This window comes from Ornithorhynchus anatinus, chromosome 1 (assembly GCF_004115215.2).
Source record: "Ornithorhynchus anatinus isolate Pmale09 chromosome 1, mOrnAna1.pri.v4, whole genome shotgun sequence".
Taxonomy (NCBI): domain Eukaryota; kingdom Metazoa; phylum Chordata; class Mammalia; order Monotremata; family Ornithorhynchidae; genus Ornithorhynchus; species Ornithorhynchus anatinus.
In genome coordinates, this window is record NC_041728.1 from 62,873,174 (window position 1) to 62,895,711 (window position 22,538).

Here is a 22,538-nt window from a genome sequence, read left to right on the forward strand (position 1 = left end):
ACAAGCAGTCTGTGTTGGGTCCCTGGAGGGAGAGTCAGGGATGGAGAGGGGAGAGTTAGGGGTGTGGGATGGTCCGTGCTGGGCCAGTGGAGGGGGAGCCAAGGGTAGAGAGGGAAAAGTTAGGGGTGTTGGATGGTCTGTTCTGGGTCACTGGAGGGGGAGCCAAGGGTAGAGAGGGAAAAGTTAGGGGTGCTGGATGGTCCATCCTTAATTATGAGGCCAGGTGTCCAGGAGGGTGACCAGCACATGGCTCCTTCCAAGTGTCCTGGTGCCTCTGGTGGAGAGAGTCCTGGACTGGGTAGACTGTGTCACTGCCCCAAGGGGAATCAGTCACTCAGGGCCTGAGATGCTGTTGACCACTCCAGCCCGTGGACCTCTGGAAAAAAGATGAGGGTCCCTCCAAGCTCTTTCCAGTCTCCCCCATGTTCTCCTCTGGAATCACCTGACTATTTTTCTTACTGTGAGTGACCTCCCTGAGGTGAAAGTGCTCTGGGGAACTGAAAGCACTTAACGGGTCTGAGGAAATGTTGTAATAAACGGACACACCGGGGAAGGTGGAGGCAACACTTTTTGGCTGGTGCCCGACCAGTGGCATGCCAGTGGCATGGCTAGAGCACAGGCCTGGGACTCGGAAGGTCATGCGTTCTAATGCCGGCTCTGCCACTTGTCTGCTGTGTGACCTGGAGCAAGTCTCTTCACTTATCTGTGCCTCAGTTACTTCATCTGTAAAATGGGAATTAAGGCTGTGAGCTCTATGTGGGACAGGGACTGTGTACAACCCAATTACCTTGTATAATAATAATACTAATGATGATGGTGTTTGTTGAGTGCTTACTATGTGCCAAGCACTGTTCTAAGTGCTGGGGTAGACACAAGGTAACCAGGTTGTCCCACGTGGGGCTCCCAGTCTTAATCCCCATTTTACAGATGAGGGGACTGAGGCCTAGAGAAGTGAAGTCTCTTGCCCAAAGTCACACAGCTGATAAATGGCAGAGCCCGGATTAGAACCCACGACCTCTGACTCGCAAGCCCGTGCTCTTTCCACTCGCCATGCTGCTTATCTTATCTCTTATATCTACCCCAGCGCTTAGAACAGTGGTTGGCCCGTAGCAAAGTGCTTAACAAGTATAATTATTATTATCTCAGAGGGCCTTCTGTTCATCGTGTTCCCATCCCATCTCCGGCCCTCGCAGGCGATCAGGAGCAGTTTGGACAAGAAGGACGGGCAACCCAAGTCACTCGCGTCGCCCACCTCCCCCACCTCCCCCACCATGAGCGTCGGGGGCTCCAACATGGACTCTGGCCCCCTGGATGACCCGAGGAGCCCCCAGGAGAAAGATGAGGAGAACCTACCTGTCCTGGGGATGCTGAGGGGGACCCTGAGGAGGACGCTCACCAGGATCAGCAAGCGAGATTTGGCCCAGGGGGAAGGGCGCAAAGTCAGAAAGACCAAGTCTCCCTCACGGCAGGTGCTCAAGAAGAACAGAGAGGACCCCGGCCATCCTCCAAGTGTTTTGGACAGTTCCCAGGGGACCCAGTGCTCAGTAGAGGAGAGCTCAGGTAAGCGAGGAATCATCTTGTCTATCCCCCTACCTCCACATGTGCCCTCCCCCAATCCGCCCCTGTGAGCAGAGCACAGCATGGTCACTGAATGCAGAGCACTGTACTGCATGGCTACTGTGTGCAGGACACTGTACTGAACACTCAGTGCAGAACACTCTATTACCTATTGGTTGCAGAGAACTCTAATGATAATGATGGTGTTTGTTAAGTGCTTCCTATGTGCCAAGCACTGTCCTAAATGCTGCGGTAGATTCAAGGTAATCAGGTTGTCCCACGCGGGGCTCACAGTCTTAATCCCCATTGTACAGGTGAGGTAACTGAGGCAACCAGAAGTGAAGTGACTGGACCAAAGTCACACAGCTGACAAGTGGCAGAGCCGGGAATAGAACCCCCAACCTCTGACCTCCAAGCCTGTGCTCTTTCCACTAAGCCAGGCTCACTGTATTATATTAGAGAAGCAACGTGGCTCAGTGGAAAGAGCCCGGGCTTGGGAGTCAGAGGTCATGGCTTCTAATCCCGACTCTGCCATTTATCAGCTGTGTGACCTTGGGCAAGTCACTTAACTTCTCTCTGCCTCGGTTACCTCATCTGTAAAATGGGGATTAAGACTGTGGGCCCACGTGGGACAACCTGATTACCTTGTACCCCCCCCAGCGCTTAGAACAGTGCTTGGCACATAGTAAGCACTTAACAAATGCCATTATTATAAAATTATTATTATTACAATTATATGACTTTTCTGTGCAGAGTACAGAGAATAGTGCTGAGGGCCTATTCTATAAAGAGAATTTTTTATGGTATTTGTTAAGCACTTACTACGTGACAGGCACCATTTGAAGTGCTGGGGCAGATACAAGCTAATCAGGCTGGACACAGTCCCTGTCCCACATGGGGCTCACAGTCTTAATCCCCATTTTACAGATGAGGGAACTGAGGCAAAGAGAAGTTAAGTGACTTGTCCAAGGTCACTCAACAGACAAGTGGCAGAGCTCGAATTAGAATCCATATCCTCTGACTCCCAGACCTCTTTACTATCTATTGTTTGCAGAGCTCTGGACTGAGTGCCTACTCTCTGCAGAGCTCTATACTGTTAATTGTGCTCAGAGCACTGAAATAATAATAATAGTAATAAGGGTATTTTTAAGTGCTTACTATTTGTCAGGCACTAAGTGCTGGGTTAGATCCAAGCTGATCAGATTGGACATAGTCCATGTCCCATATGGGGCTCACATTAACCCCTATTTTACAGATAAGGGAATGGAGGCAAAAGGAAGTGAAGTTGGTATTTGTTAAGCGCTTACTATGTGCCGAGCACTGTTCTAAGCACTGGGGTAGACACAGGGGAATCAGGTTGTCCCACATGGGGCTCACAGTCTTAATCCCCATTTTACAGATGAGGGAACTGAGGCACAGAGAAGTTAAGTGACTTGCCCAAAGTCACACAGCTGACAAGTGGCAGAGCTGGGATTCGAACTCATGAGCCCTGACTCCAAAGCCCGTGCTCTTTCCACTGAGCCATGCTGCTTCTCTGTACTGGGTCCCTATTGTGTGCAGAACACTGTACTAAACACAAGGAACCACAGGTAACAAAAACGTATGAGTTTCCTCTGGTTCAGGGTTACCGAAAAGAGGTCAAGTAATAGATCCGGTAGGGTAAGTGATAGTGAATCAGTCGGCAGATGGCCAAAGAAGAGATGACACACCCGAAAGGTGGGGAGATGGATCAGGTCCTCCAGAAATAGCTCAAATCTCCTTTGCATTCTGTTTCCACCAGAGGAAAAGTCCATCTCCGAGCTGATCGAAGCCAGAAGGCTCCTGGAGGCCTTCGAGGATCTGGAGAGGCTGGAGAAGCAGCTCGGGGAAGACAAACAAGCCGGACGGTTCGCTAGCCGGCCCACGGAATTCGCCCGCCGGGCCATGGACCTCTGCCTGCACTACGACCTGCTCTGGGAGGAGATGAAGGAGGTGGTGCGGAGCACGCTGGGCCCGGCCCCGGCCACCCAGGAACAGCTCCGGGACGTGGCCGAGCTCATCGGGCGGGAGGAGCGGGCCCACCCGCCGGGGGCCGAGGCCGAGGCCGACTTCCTGAGCGCTCCCCGCAACTGGAGGGGGCGGTGGCGGGAGGAGGTCGGTGAGAGCGTGAAGGAGCGAGTGCGAGGCGTGCCAGTGCCCCCCAAGGAGGAGAGTCTGACCTGGCTGGCCGAGCACCTCCGGGACCTGGGCAAGGGGATCCGGGGGGATCTGACCCACATCCGACGGTCAGTGCAGGGGTGCTACTCCACGGACTTCGCCGTGTGGGACGTCTACCTGGTTGCCTTTCACGAGGCCGTCTCCGCTCACCTGCAGGGACTCCTGGGTGAGGTGTTGGAACAGAAGCTGGAGCGGGTTGGGTCCCAGGACTGTGAGAAGGTGTACGTGGTGATGGACTGGGCGGCCAACGTGTACTGCAGGTAATCTGCCCATCAGCCGGAAGAGTTCGCAACGGTAGCTGGGCTAAGCGCTCACTGGGTGCTGAGCACTGTACAAAACGCTGGGATAGGTACGAGATCATCAGGTCCGGACACAGTCCCTGTCCCACGTGGTGCTTGTAGTTAAAACAGGAGGAAGTGTAGGTATTGAATCCCCATTCTATCAACGAGGAAACCAAGGCTCAGAGAAGTTAAGTTGAGAGGCAGCATGGCCTAATGGATAGAGCGCAGGCATGGGAGTCAGAAGGACCTGAGTTCTAATCCCGGCTCCACCACTTGTCTGCTGCGTGACCTTGGGTAAGTCACGTCACTTCTCTGTGCCTCAGTTACCTCATCTGTAAAACAAGGATTAAGACCGTGAGCCTCATGTGGGACGTGGACTATGCCCCACCTTGTTTCCTTGTATCTACCCCCAGCACTTAGTAATTGCTTAGCAGCCTGCCCAAAGTCATACAGCAAACAGGTGGCAGAGTGGGGATTAGAACCCAGGTCCTCTGACTCTCAGGTTTGTACTCTTCCCATGAGACCATGCGATTTTCATACCTCCAGTGATGCCGGGGAACCTGACTTGGCCAACTTTCAGATGGGCTCTTCTCCTGCCTTGTGTAGTTTATCCGTCCTGACACAGAGTGGCCCAGGGGTGGGCTGGAATTGTGCCGCAGCCTACTAGACTGTAGTGGGCACCCCCTCTCTTCCTCTCCATCCTCTAGACTGTAAACGTGTTATGGGCAGGGAACGTGTCCCTGATTCTGTTTTACTGTACTCGCCCAAGTGCTTGGTACAATGCTCTGCACGTGCTCAATAAATACCACTGACTGACTTATTGATTGATCGACCCTCAAAGCATTCACGTCGCTGGTGTCGTATTAGCTTCACAACCCGAGAAAGGTCACGGTTGTATTTACTGAACGCTTACTGTGACCAGAGCACTGAATGGTGTGCTTGGGAGAAGGCAATATAATAGAGCTGGTATGTAACATATACATATGTTATAGTTATTTATTTATACTTAGTCACATTTATTTTATTCAATTGTATTTACTGAGTGGTTACTGGGTGCGTAGTGCTGTACTAAGAGCTAATCAGTATTAATTAATTAATATTAATGTCTGTCTCTCCCTCTTGATTGTAAGCTCATTGGGCAGGGAACGTACCTACCAATTCTGTGGTATCGTACTCTCCCAACGCTTAATACAGTGGTCCTCACACAGCAAGCGCTCAATAAATACCATCGACTGATTGATTGATTAATAACAGATACAGGATGGGAGATCAAGCGCTTAGTACAGTGTGTTGCACCCAATGGACCTTCAATTAAATCTGTAACTACTAGGTCAGACGTGCCACCACCTCCGTTTGCCAGAAATGGAAACTGAGTCCCAGAGAGGTTGAGTGGCATGCCCAGGTTTATGACTCACCAGGCCAGCGGCAGAAGTAGTGAAGCACGGACTGAACGTTTTTGTAGAAAAATGACGCGGGCAGCAGAGCGACACAATCCCTGACCCACATGGGCTCAGAGTCTAATTAGGAGGAAGGGAGTTTTGTCTCTGATCCCCATCATCTCTCTCTGTCTCTCGCTCTGTCACTGGCCTTCCCTCTGGGGCTTTCTGCTTCTCTGTGTTGCCTGTCTTTTCATCCTGGGCCCCCGGGCCCCATCTCCCGTCCTGCCCCGAATTCTGTCATCCGGAGATGGGTGCTGCCTACAGAGCCTGACGTGCCATCAGGTCCCAGGACAAGGGTCACACTCCGCTCCTGGCCCTGCACTGAGGAGATCTCTGGCCACAGCCGAATCTGCCTGTTGGGCAAAGCCACTCTGCCTGTGACGGGGCCAAATTGCAATTGATATTGGTACTAACCACCTCCCACTAGACTTGGGATCTTGACGTGAACCTGTTGGAGGGATAAAAGTGTCATTATAATAATTATGGTATTTGTTAAGTGCTTAACTATGTGCCGGGCACTGTACTAAGCACTGGGGTGGGTACAGCAGATCGGGTTGGACACAGTCCCTGCCCCACGTGAGGCTCACAGTCTCAATCTCCATTTTACAGATGAGGTAGCTGAGGCCCAGAGAAGTTAAGCGACTTGCCCAAAGTCACGCAGCTGACAAGTGGCGGAGTTGGGATTAGAACCCATGACCTCTGACTCCCATTATCACAAAAGACAGTGCAGTTTAATGGCTGAGCTGTGCACTGGCTGTCAACAGGCCCAAGTACTCAATCTGGCCCTTGGCCAGATGTGCTATGTGACCCTGGTTTATTAATCCCCCTCATTGAGAACTGTATTGTGCTTCTGCTATAGGCTGAGCACAGTATGCTTAGAGAACTAACAGAAGTGAAGGGGAAGCGGAGAGGACTTGTGAGAAGAGAATCACTTCGGAGAACCTGGGTTTTACTTCTGGCTCTACCACTAAGTGTGGAAGTCACTTAACTTATCTGTGCTTCAGTTTATGCATCTGTAAATTAAATACTGGTTTTCCCCCTCATTTTGATTGTGAGCTCCAAGTGAAAAAGGGACTGTATTATAATAATAATGATATTTATTAAGCAATTACTATGTGCCAGGCACCGTTCCAAGCGCTGGGATGGATACAAGCAAATCAGGTTGGACACAGTCCCTGTCCCACGTGGGGCTCACAGTCTCCATTTCCATTTTACAAATGAGGTAACGGAGGCACCGAGAGGTGAAGTGATCTGCCCAAGGTCACATAGCAGACAAGTGGCGGAGGTGGGATTAGAACCCCTGACCTTCTGACCACCAGGCCTACTACGCTCTATCCACTACGCCATGCTGCTTCTAGCAGCATGTAGCAGATGGTGTCTAACCTGATTATCCTGCATCTACCCCAGTGCTTAGTATTATTATTAAAAGATACAATCTTTCCCCTTGAGGAGTTTTCATCGATGGGGGAGATAAGTTGACATAAATGGATTAATAAATCATGAGACCATTAGAGTGTTAAGAGTACCATTTATCAATGGATAGATAGATACATGGACCTAAGAAATTAACAGACACTGCTGAGGTGAGGGAAGGGACTGGCTTGATTGGGACAGTGGGGTGATTAATCAGGGAAGGCTTCCTGGAAGAGATATAAGATATTTGGGGGGCAGCATGGCATAGTGGAGAGATCACGGGCCTGGGAGTCAGAAGATCATGGGTTCTAATCCTGCCTCCACCACTTGTCTGCTATGTGACCTTGGGCAAGTCACTTCATTTCTCTGTGCCTCAGTTACCTCATATGTAAAATGGGGATGAAGAGTGTGAGCTCCACGTGGGACAGGGACTTTGTCCAACCTGATCTGCTCGTCTTCATCCCAGCACTTAGTACAGTGCCCAGCACATAGTAAGCACTTAACATAGACCGTAATTATTATTATTGATTATTATTATTAGGCAGCCTCTAAAGGAAGAGAGGGACATGGATTGGTGATGCTGGGAAGAGAAGATATTTCAGGCTTGTGATAGGATCCCACCTCCTGGGGCTAATAATAATAATGATGTTGGTATTTGTTAAGTGCTTACTATGTGCAGAGCACTGTTCTAAGTGCTGGGGTAGATACAGAGTAATCAGGTTGTCCCACATGAGGCTCACAGTCTTCACCCCCATTTTACAGATGAGGTCACTGAGACACAGAGAAGTGAAGTGACTTGCCCACAGTCACACAGCTGACAAGAGGCAGAGCTTGGATTCGAACCCATGACCTCGGACTCCCAAGCCCGGGTTCTTTCTACTGAGCCACGCTGCTCTAGTCATTCATTCATTCCCGTATGTTTATTTAGTGCTTACTAAATACAGAGCCTTGTAGTAAGTGCCGCTCAAAGATACAAGGATGGTGTTTCAGACAGTCTCTGAGCCATAGGGGGTTTAGTCTACTAATGAGGGGGAATGAGAAGTGGAGGAGACACGGTGACAAACTAGAAAACACCACCAATGACAATAAAAACTGTAAGAAATTAGAGGTCGCCAGAGGCACCTAACGGGTTCATTGGAATCTTTATCCAGCGAGGACTTTCTGGGCCACCAGGAGTTGAAGATGGACATGAGAAACTTGCCTCCTCTCCTGGAGCCCCAAATCTGGAAGAAGTTGGAATGTGCCTACACCTACTTCCTAAAGGTGAGATGGTGGTGGGCCCGGAGGAGGGTCTGGAGGCAGGCCTAGTCATCTCCAAAGACGGAGACGACTCAAGAAGCAGTGTGGTCTATTGGATAGAGCACAGACCCGAGAGTCAAGAGGACCTGGGTTCTAATACCGGCTCCATCCCTTGTCTGCTGTGTGGCTTTGGGCGAATCATTTCACCTCTCTGTTCCTCAATTACTTCATCTGTAAAATGAGGAGTGGGATTGTGAGCCCCATGTGGGATAGGGACTGTGTCCAACCTGAGTAGCTTGTATCTACCCCAGGGCTTAGTATTGTACCTGGCACAGAGTAGGCGTTTCACAAATACCAGTTGAAAAAAAATGGTGAAATTCCATGGGAGTGGAAAAGAGGAGTGAGCCCCTCTACCTTACCAGGGTCCCTAAAGCCCAGAAGGTTCTCAGCACTTAAGCTCTGCTCCCCTCGATCCTGCTCTACCGGGTGGAGCCCATGAGGAGAATGGGTGACAGCAGGAGACCCAAAGAGATGCAGAGGAAATGATTTAAGGATGTAGTACAGCACAGGCTCTGGACGTTGAGGTGTCACGGCCGGAAGCTGGGATTCGGCTGGGAGACTATGAGCCAGGACCACTGATTCATGAAGGGGAGGCTCTCTGGGAGTGGAAGCTCTGAGGGGATTGTGAGATAAAGCGGCAAAAGTGAAAACAGGGCCAGAAAACACAAGAGCTCAACAGGAGGCAGAGTGTGGGTAGGGGTGTGAGTGTGTGTGTGCGTATTTAATACAGGGCTATGAATCACAGGACAGCCCGCCCTGTGCTCCAGGATCTGGGAGACCTCCAAAAATAATAAAAATCATAATGATGGTATTTGTTAAGTGCTTACGATGTGTCAAGCTCTGTTCTTAGAGAGCTGGCTTAGATACAAGTTAATCAGGTTAGATACAGTCCCTGTCCCACATGGGCTCACGATCTTAATGCCTCCTTTACAGTTGAAGTAAGGGCTTAGTACAGTGCTCTGCACACAGTAAGCGCTCAGTAAATACAACTGAATGAACCTGCTCCTCACTTTAGCTCCCTGAGGCTGCTGGAAGGTCGGCAGACCAGGCCAGGGCAAAGATTCAGAGATGTTCATGGGCTCTGGAGAGGCCATCCCATTGTGAGGGGGATGGACAGAGAGGGGAGGGAGTTTTCCATTCAGTTGTCTCAGTGGCCCATGTGTCCTATCTTTCCTTTTCAGGGCTAACTGAGTGGCATTTGTCTTCTTTTCTGAGTAGGAAAAGATTCAAGCTTGTTTTGAAAACATTCAGCGACTGGAGATGGAGAAGTGGACGACTCAGGAGCAGCCCAGCACCTTGCAGGGCGTGTACTACTCACCCCTTTCCGTTGACATCCACATGGTAGGGAAATGGACATCATGGGCCCGCCCTGTGGCACTGAGCCATCCCAGAAAAAAACTGAATGGGACAGAAAATACCACCCTTTTCCTCCTTTCCTCCCTCCATCCCAAGGCAGCCTTTGTGACTTGTAAGATATTGCTTGTGTTGCTTCAGGCACACAGTATAGCACGTTGGAAGCTCTCCTGTGTCTTTCAGATCCTCGAAACTAAAGTTTTTTTCTTGGGGGGATGACCCCTGACCCACTCCCTGGTTCAAAGCCATCATGCTCTCCACACAGGTCCCTCTTACACAGGCGCCCCTCCAGACTCAAACCGAGGGATGCCGGGAGTTTCTTCGCTCAATCATGTTTATTGAGTGCTTATTATGTGCGGAGCACTAAACCAAGTGCTTGGGAGAGTACAATTCGTTCAATCTGCTTGGGAGTCAGAGGACATGGGTTCTAATCCCGGCTCTGCCACTTGGCTGCTCTGTGTCCTCGGGCAAGTCATTTAACTTCTCTGTGCCTCAGTTCCCTCATCTGCAAAATGGGAATTAAGACAGTGAGCGCCACATGGGACAACCTGATTACCCTGGATCTATCCTAGTGCTTAGAACAGTGCTTAGCACATAGTAAGTGCTTAACAAACACCTTAATTAATTAATTTGTTGAGTGCTTACTATGTACAAAACATTGTACTCACCTGGAGCCTCAAAGTCTACTTCAGGTGCGACGCGTAGTAAAACTCATCTGGGGCAGTTCTTGTCAGAGCTTATAATTTACAGATCCTTAAAATTCCGAGCAAATGTCAAATCGTGCCAATGAGATTTGAATTGTACACTGATCCGTTGATGGTGTTAACGTACGGCCCCTCTGGGCAGAAGACTCTACTCAGTGCTTTGGAAAATACAATAGAAGACCCGATCCTTGCCCACAGGGAGCTTACGATCAGCACTTGAGATTTTTTCCCAAAGCACTTTCACATCAGTTACCTCATTGCATCCTCACAGCATCCCTCAGGGAGAGGCGGAGATCAGTGACCGTATTTTATAAATCAGCATGGCTCAGTGGAAAGAGCCCGGGCTTGGGAGTCGGAGGTCATGGGTTCAAATCGCGGCTCTGCCACTTGTCAGCTGTGTGACCGTGGGCGAATCACTTGACTTCTCTGTGCCTCAGTTACCTCATTTGTAAAATGGGGATTAAGACTGTGAGCCTCTTGTGAGACAATCTGATTACCCTGTATCTCCCCCAGCGCTTAGAACAGTGCTCTGCACATAGTAAGCGCTTAACAAATACCATCATTATTATTATCATTTGGGAGAGTACAGTACAACAACAGACATTCCCTGCCCACAATGAGCTCACAGTCTAGAGGGGGAGACAGACATTAATATACATAAATAAACAGATATATACATGTATGTGCTGAGCACAGTGCAACAGAATTAGCAGATACGTTCCCTGCCTATAACGAGCTTACAGTCTAGAAGGGGAGATGGACATTAATATGAATAAATTTCAATTACTGCCAATCTGAGGCCTCCCTTTCCGTGGGTACACCCTAAAGTGGCTACCTCACTTGGCTACCATCGGAAGCAGGCCCTGGCCCCACTGCCCCACCCTTCACTTCCAAGTTAGCCGGGAAAGGGTCGAGTGAAGCAGAGAACAGGGGGAAGTGGGGAGACACTCATTCTATTGTGGGATTTGAGTGATCTGCTTCCCTCCGGAATAGGCATCTGATACCTCTGTCTCCCTGGGCCTCTGACATTCCTTTTGTGCCTCTCTCTCTCTTTCATTCATTCATCCATTCATTCATTTAATTGTGTTTCTTGAGCACTTACTGTGTGCAGAGCACTGTACTAAGCGCTAGGGAGAGTACAATATTACAATAGACACATTCCCTGCCTGTCCCTGTCTCTGTATTGATGTCTCTATTTTTCTGTCTATATGTCCACTAAACTATAAACTCTCTGTGGACAGGGATCATCTTTACCTACTCTTTTGTACTGTACTCTCCCAAGTGCTTAAGCACAGTGCACTGCACAGAGTAGGTGCAAAATAAATACCAATGATTGATTGATTGATTGTCCATGCCTCTCTCTGTCTCTACCTCTCTCCACTTTGTGCCCGTGTCTCTCTCTCTCTGTCTCAGTCTCTCTGATCTTGTGTCTCAGTCACTCTCTGTGTCTCTGACTCATTCATTCAATCAATCATATTTATTGAGTGCTTACTGTGTGCAGAGCACTGTACTAAGCGCCTGGGACAGTACAATACAATAATAGACACTCCCCATGTGAGGCTAAGCAGTGGCAGTGGCAGGAAAAGAGAAAGCAAGAAATAATAGCCGTCAAGCACAGCCCCTGCTCTTCGCTCCCAGTATTCCCTGTGGGGGCTGGAGCTAGAGACAGCTCCACTCTGGGACCCTGAGGGAAGGACGGAGGAAGGGAGTAGGAGACGGGAGTCGGAACCCCGAGGCTGCTGGTGACCCCCACTGCTGCTTGGACTCACTTCCTCCCGTTGCTGCTTTTGTTTGGCCCTGAGCTTCCCTACTCTCCTGAGTTCTTCCTGCCCTTAGCCATCGTGGTCAAGAGGAAGGATCCGCGCCTGACCCACAGTCTCCTGGGAGGGAAGCGGGGAATATGGGGTGCCAGGCAGGATGTCCCAGCTGAGGAGAAGCAAACGGGCCTCCAGCCTCCTCCAAGACTGACTTCCGGTCTCCTTTCCAGATGCTCAGTCAGCACGCTAACACCGCCCGCGCCATCTCCGGGAGCTTGGAAACCACCACGCTGCAGATCTGTGTCCAGGGACTGAAAGACTTCATACCCAGGTAGGGGATGCTGCCTGAGGGAGGAGCAGCCTGCAGAGTTCTGTATCAGGCCCGCCACGTTCTGCCGAGATAGGAGAACCACCAGGCCACAACCTTTGCAGGGGCTTAGCAAACTTAAACAGCAGGCAGCTTCTTTTCTTCAAAGGAAGCAGTCTGGCCTATTGGAAGGAGCACAGGCCTGGCAGTCAAGAGGGCCTGGGGTACTAATCCCGACTCCACCACTTAATAAAGATAATAATAATAATAATGGCATTTGTTAAGCACTTACTATGTGCAAAGCACTGTTCTAAGCGTTGGGGAGGATACAAGGTGATCAGGTTGTCCCACGTAGGGCTCACAGTCTTAAAACCCATTTTACAGATGAGGTGACTGAGGCACAGAGAAGTGAAGTGACTTGCCCAAAGTCACACAGTTGACAAGCAGCGGAGGTGGGATTTGAACCCATGATCTCTGACTCCCCAGCCCGTGCTCTTCCCTCTGAGCCACGCTGCTTCACTTGTTTGCTGTCACAAGTGAAGTGGGCAAGTCACTTCACTTCTCTGGGCCTTAATTACCTCCTCTTTAAAATGGGGATTAGACTGTGAGCCTCTTGTGTGACAGGGACTGTGTCCAACCACCTTATTTTATATCTAATCCCTGTTCTTAGTACAGTGTCTGGCACTTAACAAATACCAAAAAAAAAAAAAAAAGGAACCAAACACTGTCCAAGCAAACAAGGGAACAAAGAGATTCCCTTCATCATCTCTTTGGAAAGCAATTGACCCAGTGATTCAATTTTAAGGCTTGGAATGAGTCCCATTGGCAGGGCTGGGGTGGCCCACTGTCTGACAGGTGCTGCTTTTTAAAGGGGGCGGAATCCTGCAGAGAGGGAAGACGGTCCCCCAAACAACGAACATCTTCCCCATTGATTTGTAATAAGTCTTTGGACCAATCCTACAATCTCTGAGGATTGGTCCAAATGAATGGGAAGATTTCCCATGTTGTCAGGTCACTATTCAACCATCCTGAAGTTGGACTGCTGGTGATTGGTGACATCATTATTACTATTACTACTCTTGTTAAGTGCTTACTATGTGCCAACCACTGTTCTAAGCACTGAGGCAGATACAAACTAATCAGGTTGGACACCGTCTCTATCTCCATGGGGCTCACTGTCTCAATCTCCATTTCACAGATGATGTAACTGAGGCCCAGGGTGGCAGGTCACACAGCAGACATATGGTGGGAGGGGGATTAGAACCCAGGTCCTTCTGACTCCCAGGCCCATGCTCTATCCACTAAGTCACGCTGCTTCTCTGTGTTTTAAGACAGTGACATCCTGCATTATATCACTAGGAGGCAGGACTAGTCCATCAGTCAGTCAGTCAGTTACATTTATTGAACACTTACTGTGTGCAGAGCACTGTACTAAACACTTGGGAGAATACACTATAACAATATGACAGACATATTCCATGAAGAGATAAACCCCACTCTTAATACTTAATTTGTAAAGCCCAGCAATTAAATCTCTCCCATATGCAGTTGCCCCCTCTGACAAACTCCTTAAAACTCATGGCTGTCAGAGGTTATGACTTCAAATCGCAGCTCTGCCACTTGTCAGCTGTGTGACTTTGGGCAAGTCACTTAACTTCTCTGTGCCTCAGTTACCTCATCTGTAAAATGGGGATTAACTGTGAGCCCTACGTGGGACAACCTGATGACCCTGTATCTACCCGAGCACTTAGAACAGTGCTCTGCACATAGTAAGCACTTAACAAATACCAACATTATTGTTATTATTAAAATTTCTCAGCCTAATCTTATTTTAGTTTACGCCTAATAGCCTTTTTAAGAATAAGAAGAAAACTCCAGACTCAATTATCATTCCAAACTTTCCCCTTCCAATCTTAGTACTATCTTTACCCCAAACCTCTCTTTACACAAAATTTCAATATTCCAATTTATCCAAAATTGTACAAAAAAGGAACATATTCCTTCCTTACATTTTTTTCTCCACACATTTAGTTAGTTCCACAGGGAACATATTAAGACAAGTTTCCTGGTCTAAACCATCATGTTTATACTGACCAGGAAGCCAGCTGCAGACCACTACATGGAAAGCCAAGTAATTGCCCCAGTAATGTATGGGTAAGCTAATAATAGTAATGTATGTGTATACATATATATATTTATATGTGTGTGTGTATAATGGTATTTGTTGAGCGCTTACTGTGTGCCCGGCACTGTACTAAGCACTGAGGTAGATACGAACAAATCAGGATGGACACATTCCCTGTCCCACATGGGACTCATGTAATAATAAAAGTTGCAGTATTTGTTAATTTCTCTGTGCCAAGCACTGTTCTGAGCACTGAGGTGGCTACAATATAAGCAATCAATTAATCACACTTATTGAGCACTTACAGTGTACAGAGCACTGTAGTAAGTGCTTGGGAGAGTACAATACAACAGAGTTGAGAGACATTTTTCCCTGTGAACAGGGAACTTTTGGTCTAGAGGGAGACAGGCAATAAAATAAATTACAGGTGTGTATTTAAGTGCTGTGGGGCTGAGGCGGGGGTGAATAAAGGGATCAAGAACTTGGGAGTCAGAGGACTTGATCTCTAATCCCAATTCTGCCACCCCAATTCTGCCACTCGTCTGCTGTGTGACCTTGGGCAGGTCACTTCACTTCTCTGTGCCCCAGTTACTTCATCTGTAAAATGGGGATTAAGACTGCGAGGCCCATGTGGGTAATCGGTCATGTCCACCCTGATTATCCTGTATCTACCCCAGGACTTAGTACAGTGCTTGGCACATAGTAAGCGATTAACAAATACTATTAAAAAGTTCATAAGCAACGCAGAAAGAAGATGGAATAGAGGGAATGAGGGCTTAGTTGGGCTTAGTTAGAGAAGGGTACGTAGGGCTCACAGTCCAAATAGGATGGAGCCCTACTTCTCTAGGTGTGCAGGAGGGGAGAACTAATGTGCATTCTTTCGGGGCTCTATCCCTGGAGCAAACATTAACTCTGGAATCTGGGTGGCAGGTTTGGAGAAGACTTCCTGAATTCCAGTGTCATGAATGATGACTCCCTGGGGGTGCCCTACTTGATCACCTATATGAACACGATGCACGAGTTAAAGTAAGGATTCACTTTCCTTGTGGGGCTTGGGGGCATGATGGGGGGCAGGATGTCTCTGCAGATGAGGGCCAAAATTGCCTTTCCCCTAACAAACCTTAATCAATCAATAGATAGTATTTCCTGAACACTTGGGGAGGAAACCAGGAGGAAGAAGAACATGGGAACTGGGGAGAATTAGGGCTGAGTTTAAACCCCGCCACTGGCATTCATTCATTCATTCATTCAATAGTATTTATTGAGCGCTTACTATGTGCAGAGCACTGTACTAAGCGCTTGGAATGTACAGTTCGGTAGGGCCAGATTAACCCAGAGGCTCATGGGACCCTGGGAACTCAGAAGTCTCCCCACATCCCAGTACTTCATTCAATCGTAATTATTGAGCACTTACTGTGTGCAAAGCACTTTACTAAGCGCTTGGGAGAGTATAATATAACAACAAACAGACACATTCCTGCCCAAAACGAGCTCACAGTCTAGAGGGGGAGACAGGCATTAATATAAATTAAGAAATAGATAAATAAATTACAGATATATACAGATATATACATATGTACTGTGGGGATGGGAGGGATGATGAATGAAGGAGAAGTAAGAGTGATGGGCAGAAGGGAATGGGAAAAAAGAAGAGAGGAGGTCTTAGTCAGGAAAGCCGTCTTGGAGGAGATGTGCCTTCAGTAAGGCTTTGAAGTAGGGGAGAGCAACCATCTGACTAATTGCATTAAGAACGTGTGTTAACAGACTAAACTTAACTAAACAGACTTAAAGGGACTAAACAGACACATTCCCTGCCCACATCGAGCCTACAGTCTAGACGGAGGAGACAGACATTAATACAAATAAATAAAATTACAGGTAGTTACGCAAGTGCTGTGGGGCTGAAGGGAGAGCCGTGAATGCAGGGGGCAAGTTAAGTACTTTAAGACAGTCCCAAGAAAGCTCTGCCATGGGCAATTCCACTACCACACAGGCTTCTGCCATCAGTATCTTCCTCCTCTTCTTTCCACCCACCACCACGGCATCCCCGGGGATACCTCCCAGCTTCCCGCCTCTGCCTTGGAGATCCAAACCACTGCTGCCAAGGCCACAGCCACGAGGCTGTGCTGGGGTCGGCACAGGAGCGTTAGGGAATCTATGGCCACGGTCACAGCCATGGGGACTCGAGCTGCCCCCTGTGCCTCTGCCACTGCCAGCCAGGACCTCCCATCACTCTGCGGCTTGCAGCATCCCAAAGATTTTCCCCCACCCCCAGTTACTGGTGCCACCCTAAAGTCGCTGGAGTCACACAAGGAGGTGTACGTGTGAGCTTGTGTGTGCGGGCATGGATGTGCATATGTGAGTGATTTCCTTAAATTTTCCTGAAGGGTTTTGAAGCTGGCTGGGGGACTGTGGTTTGGGAGATTTGAAGGGCGAAGGAGTTCCAGACTGAGTGGAGAGGTAGACTGCAGGATGATGACTCATTCATGCTGTGCCCTGTGTGATGGCATCATGGAATAGTATGTGTGATGTCGTCCATATTAGGGTCACATCAGAGATCCACAGAGCCCTCAAATCCTGGGGCAAATCATTCCTGGATCCCTGGTGGGAAGGGACAGGGTTGTTGGGGGCGGTTGGGAGGGGCTGAAGTCCCTGAAAGAGCACAACAGGGCTCAGCCGGGGACTCTTTGGGCCACAAAAGGAAGTTTGCCGGATCCCCTCCAGGGGACCCGGAAGTTGAAATTGGCTCAAACCAGTGGCTAGCATGATTACTCTATTATCTGTTAAGTGCTTACTATGCACCAAAGCACTGTGCTCAGTGATGTGGCAGACATAAGATCAGGAGAAATGAAGTCCCTAACCACAAGGAACTCCCAGTCTAAGGAAGGAGGGAGAACAGGTGCTTCATCACCATTAAAAGGAGAGGAAACTGAAGCCCACAGACGTTAAGCCCAAGTTCACAAAGCAGGCAAGTGACAGAGAAGGGATTAGAACTCAGGACTCCTGACTTCCAGTCCTGTGTTCTTTCCAGTAAGTCACATGGTTCTTGGACAAGGCAGATAAGGATGAATGGTGAGAATGTTTTTGACAGGGAAGGCTTGGCTTAGCAGCTGGGAAGACTTGGAAGTGAAAAACAAGAGTTAGCTAAATTCTCCTAGCGTAACATGGTGCGAACCTGGACATATCCCAAGGTCAAGTCACTGGGGAGAAGGGAAGGGAGACAGCCATCATGAAGCTGTCTAGGAAGTTGCACAGACAGGGCTTTCCTCCTCCTAAACCTGGTATCAGTGAAAAATGTGATTTCCAGCCCACAGAACCTTGCATATTAGAGAAATCTGCTTATTCACTCAATTGTATTTATTGAGCGCTTACTATGTACAGAGCACTGCACTAAGACCTTGGGAGTACACTGTGACAGTGTACTCATTCCCTACACACATCGAGTTTATAGTCTAGGGGGAGGAGACAGACATTAATATAGATAAATAAAACTACAGATAGTTACACAAGTGCTTTGGGGCTGGGTGGGGGAGGTGAATACAGGGAACAAGTCAGGATGACACAGAAGGGAGTGGGAGAAAAGGGAAAGGTGGGTTCAGGGAAGACCTCTTGGAGGAGATGTGCCTTCGATAAGGCTTTGAATAGGGGCAGAGGAATTGTCTGTTGGATTTGAGGAGAGAGGGAATTCCAGGCCAGAGGCAGAACGTGAGTGAAGTGACATCGCTGAGTAGGGCAGCTTAAAGAGCTGAGGGGCACTGGGTACAAGTAGGTTTTGTGAGTGCGCCTCGGCTGGAGCAGCTCCTGACATAGCTGATGGTCTATGCCAGACCTCAGGAGACCACAGTTGTGCCCCTCTTCCTGCCCTCCCCCATACTTCAAAGTCCAGCTGGAGTCAAGCAGCAGGAGCAAGGAGAGCCCACCTGAGCCTGACCAAGGCAGGCTCTAGGTTGGCTCTGAAGACTCTGGTTCCACAGCCAAGAGCCTCCAGACCTTCATCTCTCCATCTCCTTATCCTGACCAACTCCTGAAGGGGAAGAAAGATCCCAGTGCCCCTGGGATGGTGCAGGCAAAGGCTGTACCTTAGCCTGGCTTAGCCAGTGTCACTGGGATTTATTAATATAATAAATGGCATTTGTTAAACACTTATTATGTGTCAAGCACTGTTCTAAGCACTGGAGTAGATAAAAACTAATCAGGTTGGACACAGTCCCCGTCCCACATGGGAATCACAGTCTTAATCCCCATTTTACAGATGAGGTAACTGATGCCCAGAGAAATCACATGATTGTCTTTGTCAAATGGAAGCATAATGGCTTAGTGACAAGAGCACGGGCTTGGGAGTCAGAGGACAAGGGTTCTAGTCCCAGCTCTACAACTTGTCTGCTGTGTGACCTTGGGCAAGCCGCTTAACTTCTCTGTGCCTCAGTGACCTCATCTGCAAATGGGGATTAAGACTGTGAGTCCTATATGGGACAACCTGATTGCCTTGTATCTACCCCTGTGCTTAGAACAGTGCTTGGCACATATTAAGCACTTCACAAATACCATAATAATAATAATTTGTCCAAGGTCACACAGCAGACAAATGCCAGAAACTGGATCATTATTATTATTATTAATAATTATAATAATATTTGTTAAGCACTTACTACTTGCCAAGCACAGTTCTAAATGCTGGAGTAGATATAAGGCCATCAGATTGTCCAGGTGAGGCTCACAGTCTATTTTACGATGAGGTAACTGAGGCACAGAGAAGTTAAGTGTCTTGCCCAAGGTCACGCAGCAGACAAGTGGCGGGATTAGGACTCAGAAGCTTCTCCTCTCTCCCCACCCCCTCACTACCGGCCCTCTCTGTGAACTCGCCTGGTGCTAAATCTTACATGGTGAAAGGCCGGATTAGCAGAACCATTTATCGATCAGCCATCTACTAGACAAGTTGAGAATGAACCTCCTGGCCCAGGAGTGACTGTTGGGAGGCTTGCTCAATCCCAGGATCCTAAAGGCCTAGGCCTAAACTGGATAGAGCCAGAGAGAACATCCAGCCCATTCTCCTGCCTCTTGTTAGTACGAGTTAGTGGGGCATCCTGTAGGACAATATTGCATCTTTTCCGGTTCCCTGTCACTGAGGTGAGAATTGCTCAGTGAGGGTGAAGGTATATCCTACCAACTACGGTACATACACTTGAGTGGTTTTTGCAGTAGTGGTGATGGTTTGCACTGAGCCATTCTCACTCTCTCACCCACTCCTCCTATGCCCTACTGGTGCACACACTGATCGGTGGCTGGTTCGGAGACCAGATGCAGAGAAGTTCAGAATGAAACGCGCAAGCCAGGAATGGCTGTCAGGAAGAGGCTCAAACAAACCCAGAGTCCCAGATTCCCAGGGTTTTCGGGGTGGATGGGGTCATCTAGACAGGTCATCCCCCAGGAGAGATGGTTTCCTCACAATCACTGTTGGAGATCACCAAGACTCTCACATCTTATGAGCTTGTCTTTGCCTAAATCAGACTCCAGCTTCCACACGAATCCTCTGATCAGGAGTTTCCTGAAGAAGGTCTCGAGGTGCTGCCTTTTGATACTATTGCGGAGCCAACTGCTGACGGGAAACTTCCTCCTCTCCTCTTCTTCCCGACACACATGACCCCAACTCTTGTAATCAGGGGCAGTCCAGCCGCTGGAAAGTTTTGGGAAATTGGTCCGATGAGGCAAGTCTTGCAGGGCTCGGGGGAGTCCACCTGCAGGAGGGAGGGGCACGGATGGGGGAAGGGAGGACCGGAGACTTGCCTTTCAAGTCTGCGGAGGGAAAGTTGCATGAGAATTGGGACAATGGGGCTGAGGCTAGAGGGATGGGCTTGAATTACAGCAGGAGACAGCTAGGTCAAATTTGAGCTAGAACTTTCTGACTCCGGGGACTGGGAGACCCTAAAATGCAAGACTGCTGGTTTTTTGTACAGCAGAGCTGAACATAGTGAAATCTTTGAGTAGTTGCTGTACAAAGAACCAAATATTCCACTGAAATGCACATAAATGTAGCTTGATCTTTGTCCTTTAGTTAGAATGTTAGAAGTGGTGTGGCCTAGAGGATCCAGCACTTAGTGCTGGAGTAGAGAAGCAGTGTGGTGTAGTGGAAAGAGTTTGGGCTTGGGAGACAGAGGATGAGGGTTCTAATCCCGGTTCTGCCACTTGTCTGCTATATGAACCTTGGTCAAACCACTTAACTTGTCTGTGCCTCAGTTACCTCATCTGTAAAATGAGGTTTAAGACTGTGAGTCTCACGTGGAACAACCTGGTAACCTTGTATTTACCCCAATGCTTAGAAAAGTGCTTGGCATATAGCATGTCCTTAATAAATATCATAAGTATTATTATTACAGTGCCTGGAGCATAGTAAGCACTTAACACATACCATCATCATTATTATTATTATTAGAACACGGGCCTGGGAGTCAGAGGACCTGAGTTCTAATCCTGGTTCCACCACTGGTCTGCTGCATGACCTTGGGCAAGTCAATTAACTTCTCTGTGCCTCAGTTACCTCGTCTGTAAAATGGTGATGAAGACTGTGCCCCACATAGGACGTGGACGTCCAAACCTGATTAGCCTGTATCTACCCCAGCACTTAGTACAGTGCCTGGCACATAGCAAGCACTTAATAAATACTGTTTAAAAAAATAGAAGATAAACCCTGTCAATAGTGAGATGGTGTTCATGAATGTGCATATTTCTTCAAGACCCTCTTATACACTTTGCCCATGTTAGTACAATATTGCACCTTTTCCGGTTCATTATCATTGAGGTGAGAATTGCTCAGACATCAGTGAGGGTGAAGGTATATCCTATCAGCAACAGGACATATACTTGACTGATTTTTGCATTAGTGGTGATGGTTTGCGCTGAACCATCCACCCTTATTCACACGATCCCGCTGTGCCCAGCAGCGCACACTGCATTGTGGCTGGTAAGGAGAGTTGATAGATAGCCTTTGTCACAGAACAGAATATCTCTGGGACCGCAACAGCAGTGGATACCACTGGCCCCCAAGCCCTCATTGAGTGGTATGTAGATTGGCTTAGGGTTGGGAAGGTCTTTTCCAATTAATTGCTAAAGTTAAAGGAAAAGCCAAAAACAATGACAAAAATCCACCAAGAACAACCACAGCAACAACAAAAATATCCAGTTGTCCTTTGCACAAGTAGACCGACCAGAGCTGGAAGACAGCAGAAGTGTTGGAATCAGGCGGATGGGCAGTGGTGGTCTTTTCGGCTTCTCCAGGCTTCTATCTCCAGGCTGATTTAAGGGCCTGATGCTAGCAGTTGTCTGACTGTGCAAACAACACCCTGTTGGCTCCCAAATCAATGACAGCCAATCAGAAACAAGGTCCTCCAGCTCCCATCTCCATGAACTAGACTTCATCAGGCTAATAATAATAATTTTGTTAAGCGCTTACTATGTGCCAAGCACTGTTCTAAGCCCTGGGGTAGATGCAAGGTAATCAGGTGGTCCCATGTGGGGCTCACAGTCTTAATCCCCATTTTACAGATGAGATCACTGAAGCACAGAGAAGTTAAGTGACTTGCCCAAAGTCACACAGCTGACAAGTGGCAGAGCAAGGATTAGAACCCGCTTCCTCTGACTCCCAAACCCGGGCTGCTTCCCCACAGACTCTGTTAGGACTGGGGTAGCAACAGGGAATGTTTCTGTTATATTGTTCTATTGTACTCTCCCAAACACTTAGTACAATGCTCTGCACACAGTAAGTGTTGAATAAATAAAATTGACTGACTCACTCACTCCACTCACTCCACTCCTGGAGGTCCATAAGATGTAAGTGACACCATCCTTTCTGAGCGATGTATTCTTGTGGTCATGTACTGTCCCAGACAGGCAGAGTTCATTTTGTAGGCAGGGAAGGAGGAAAGTGGAAAAAATGCAGACTCACACTCTGAACCAAACCAGCCAGAGAGCCAGGAGCAGGAGTGCTCAGATTCTCCAGGGCACCATTTTCGGTCGGCCCAGTGGAAGGATATGTAGAAAGAGAGGTGGCCTACCACTCTCCTGTTGCATGGATCCAGCATGAGTGGATTGCTGAGTGAGATTTTCATTTCCA

The 22,538-nt window shown here is 48.5% G+C and overlaps 1 protein-coding gene across 1 annotated transcript in view; it reads left to right on the forward strand.

Moving 5' to 3' along the window:
- The first annotated feature begins 1,181 nt into the window (after window positions 1-1,181).
- The window catches only part of EXOC3L4 (exocyst complex component 3 like 4), a 46,944-nt gene continuing 25,587 nt past the window's right edge, over window positions 1,182-22,538 (forward strand). Inside the window, exons 1-6 of the mRNA XM_029069554.2 lie at window positions 1,182-1,560; window positions 3,338-4,013; window positions 8,038-8,149; window positions 9,404-9,526; window positions 12,230-12,330; window positions 15,362-15,457. Coding sequence (XP_028925387.1) covers window positions 1,272-1,560; window positions 3,338-4,013; window positions 8,038-8,149; window positions 9,404-9,526; window positions 12,230-12,330; window positions 15,362-15,457 — 1,397 coding nt within the window. The 5' untranslated portion in view covers window positions 1,182-1,271. The remainder of the gene's footprint in view (window positions 1,561-3,337; window positions 4,014-8,037; window positions 8,150-9,403; window positions 9,527-12,229; window positions 12,331-15,361; window positions 15,458-22,538) is intronic.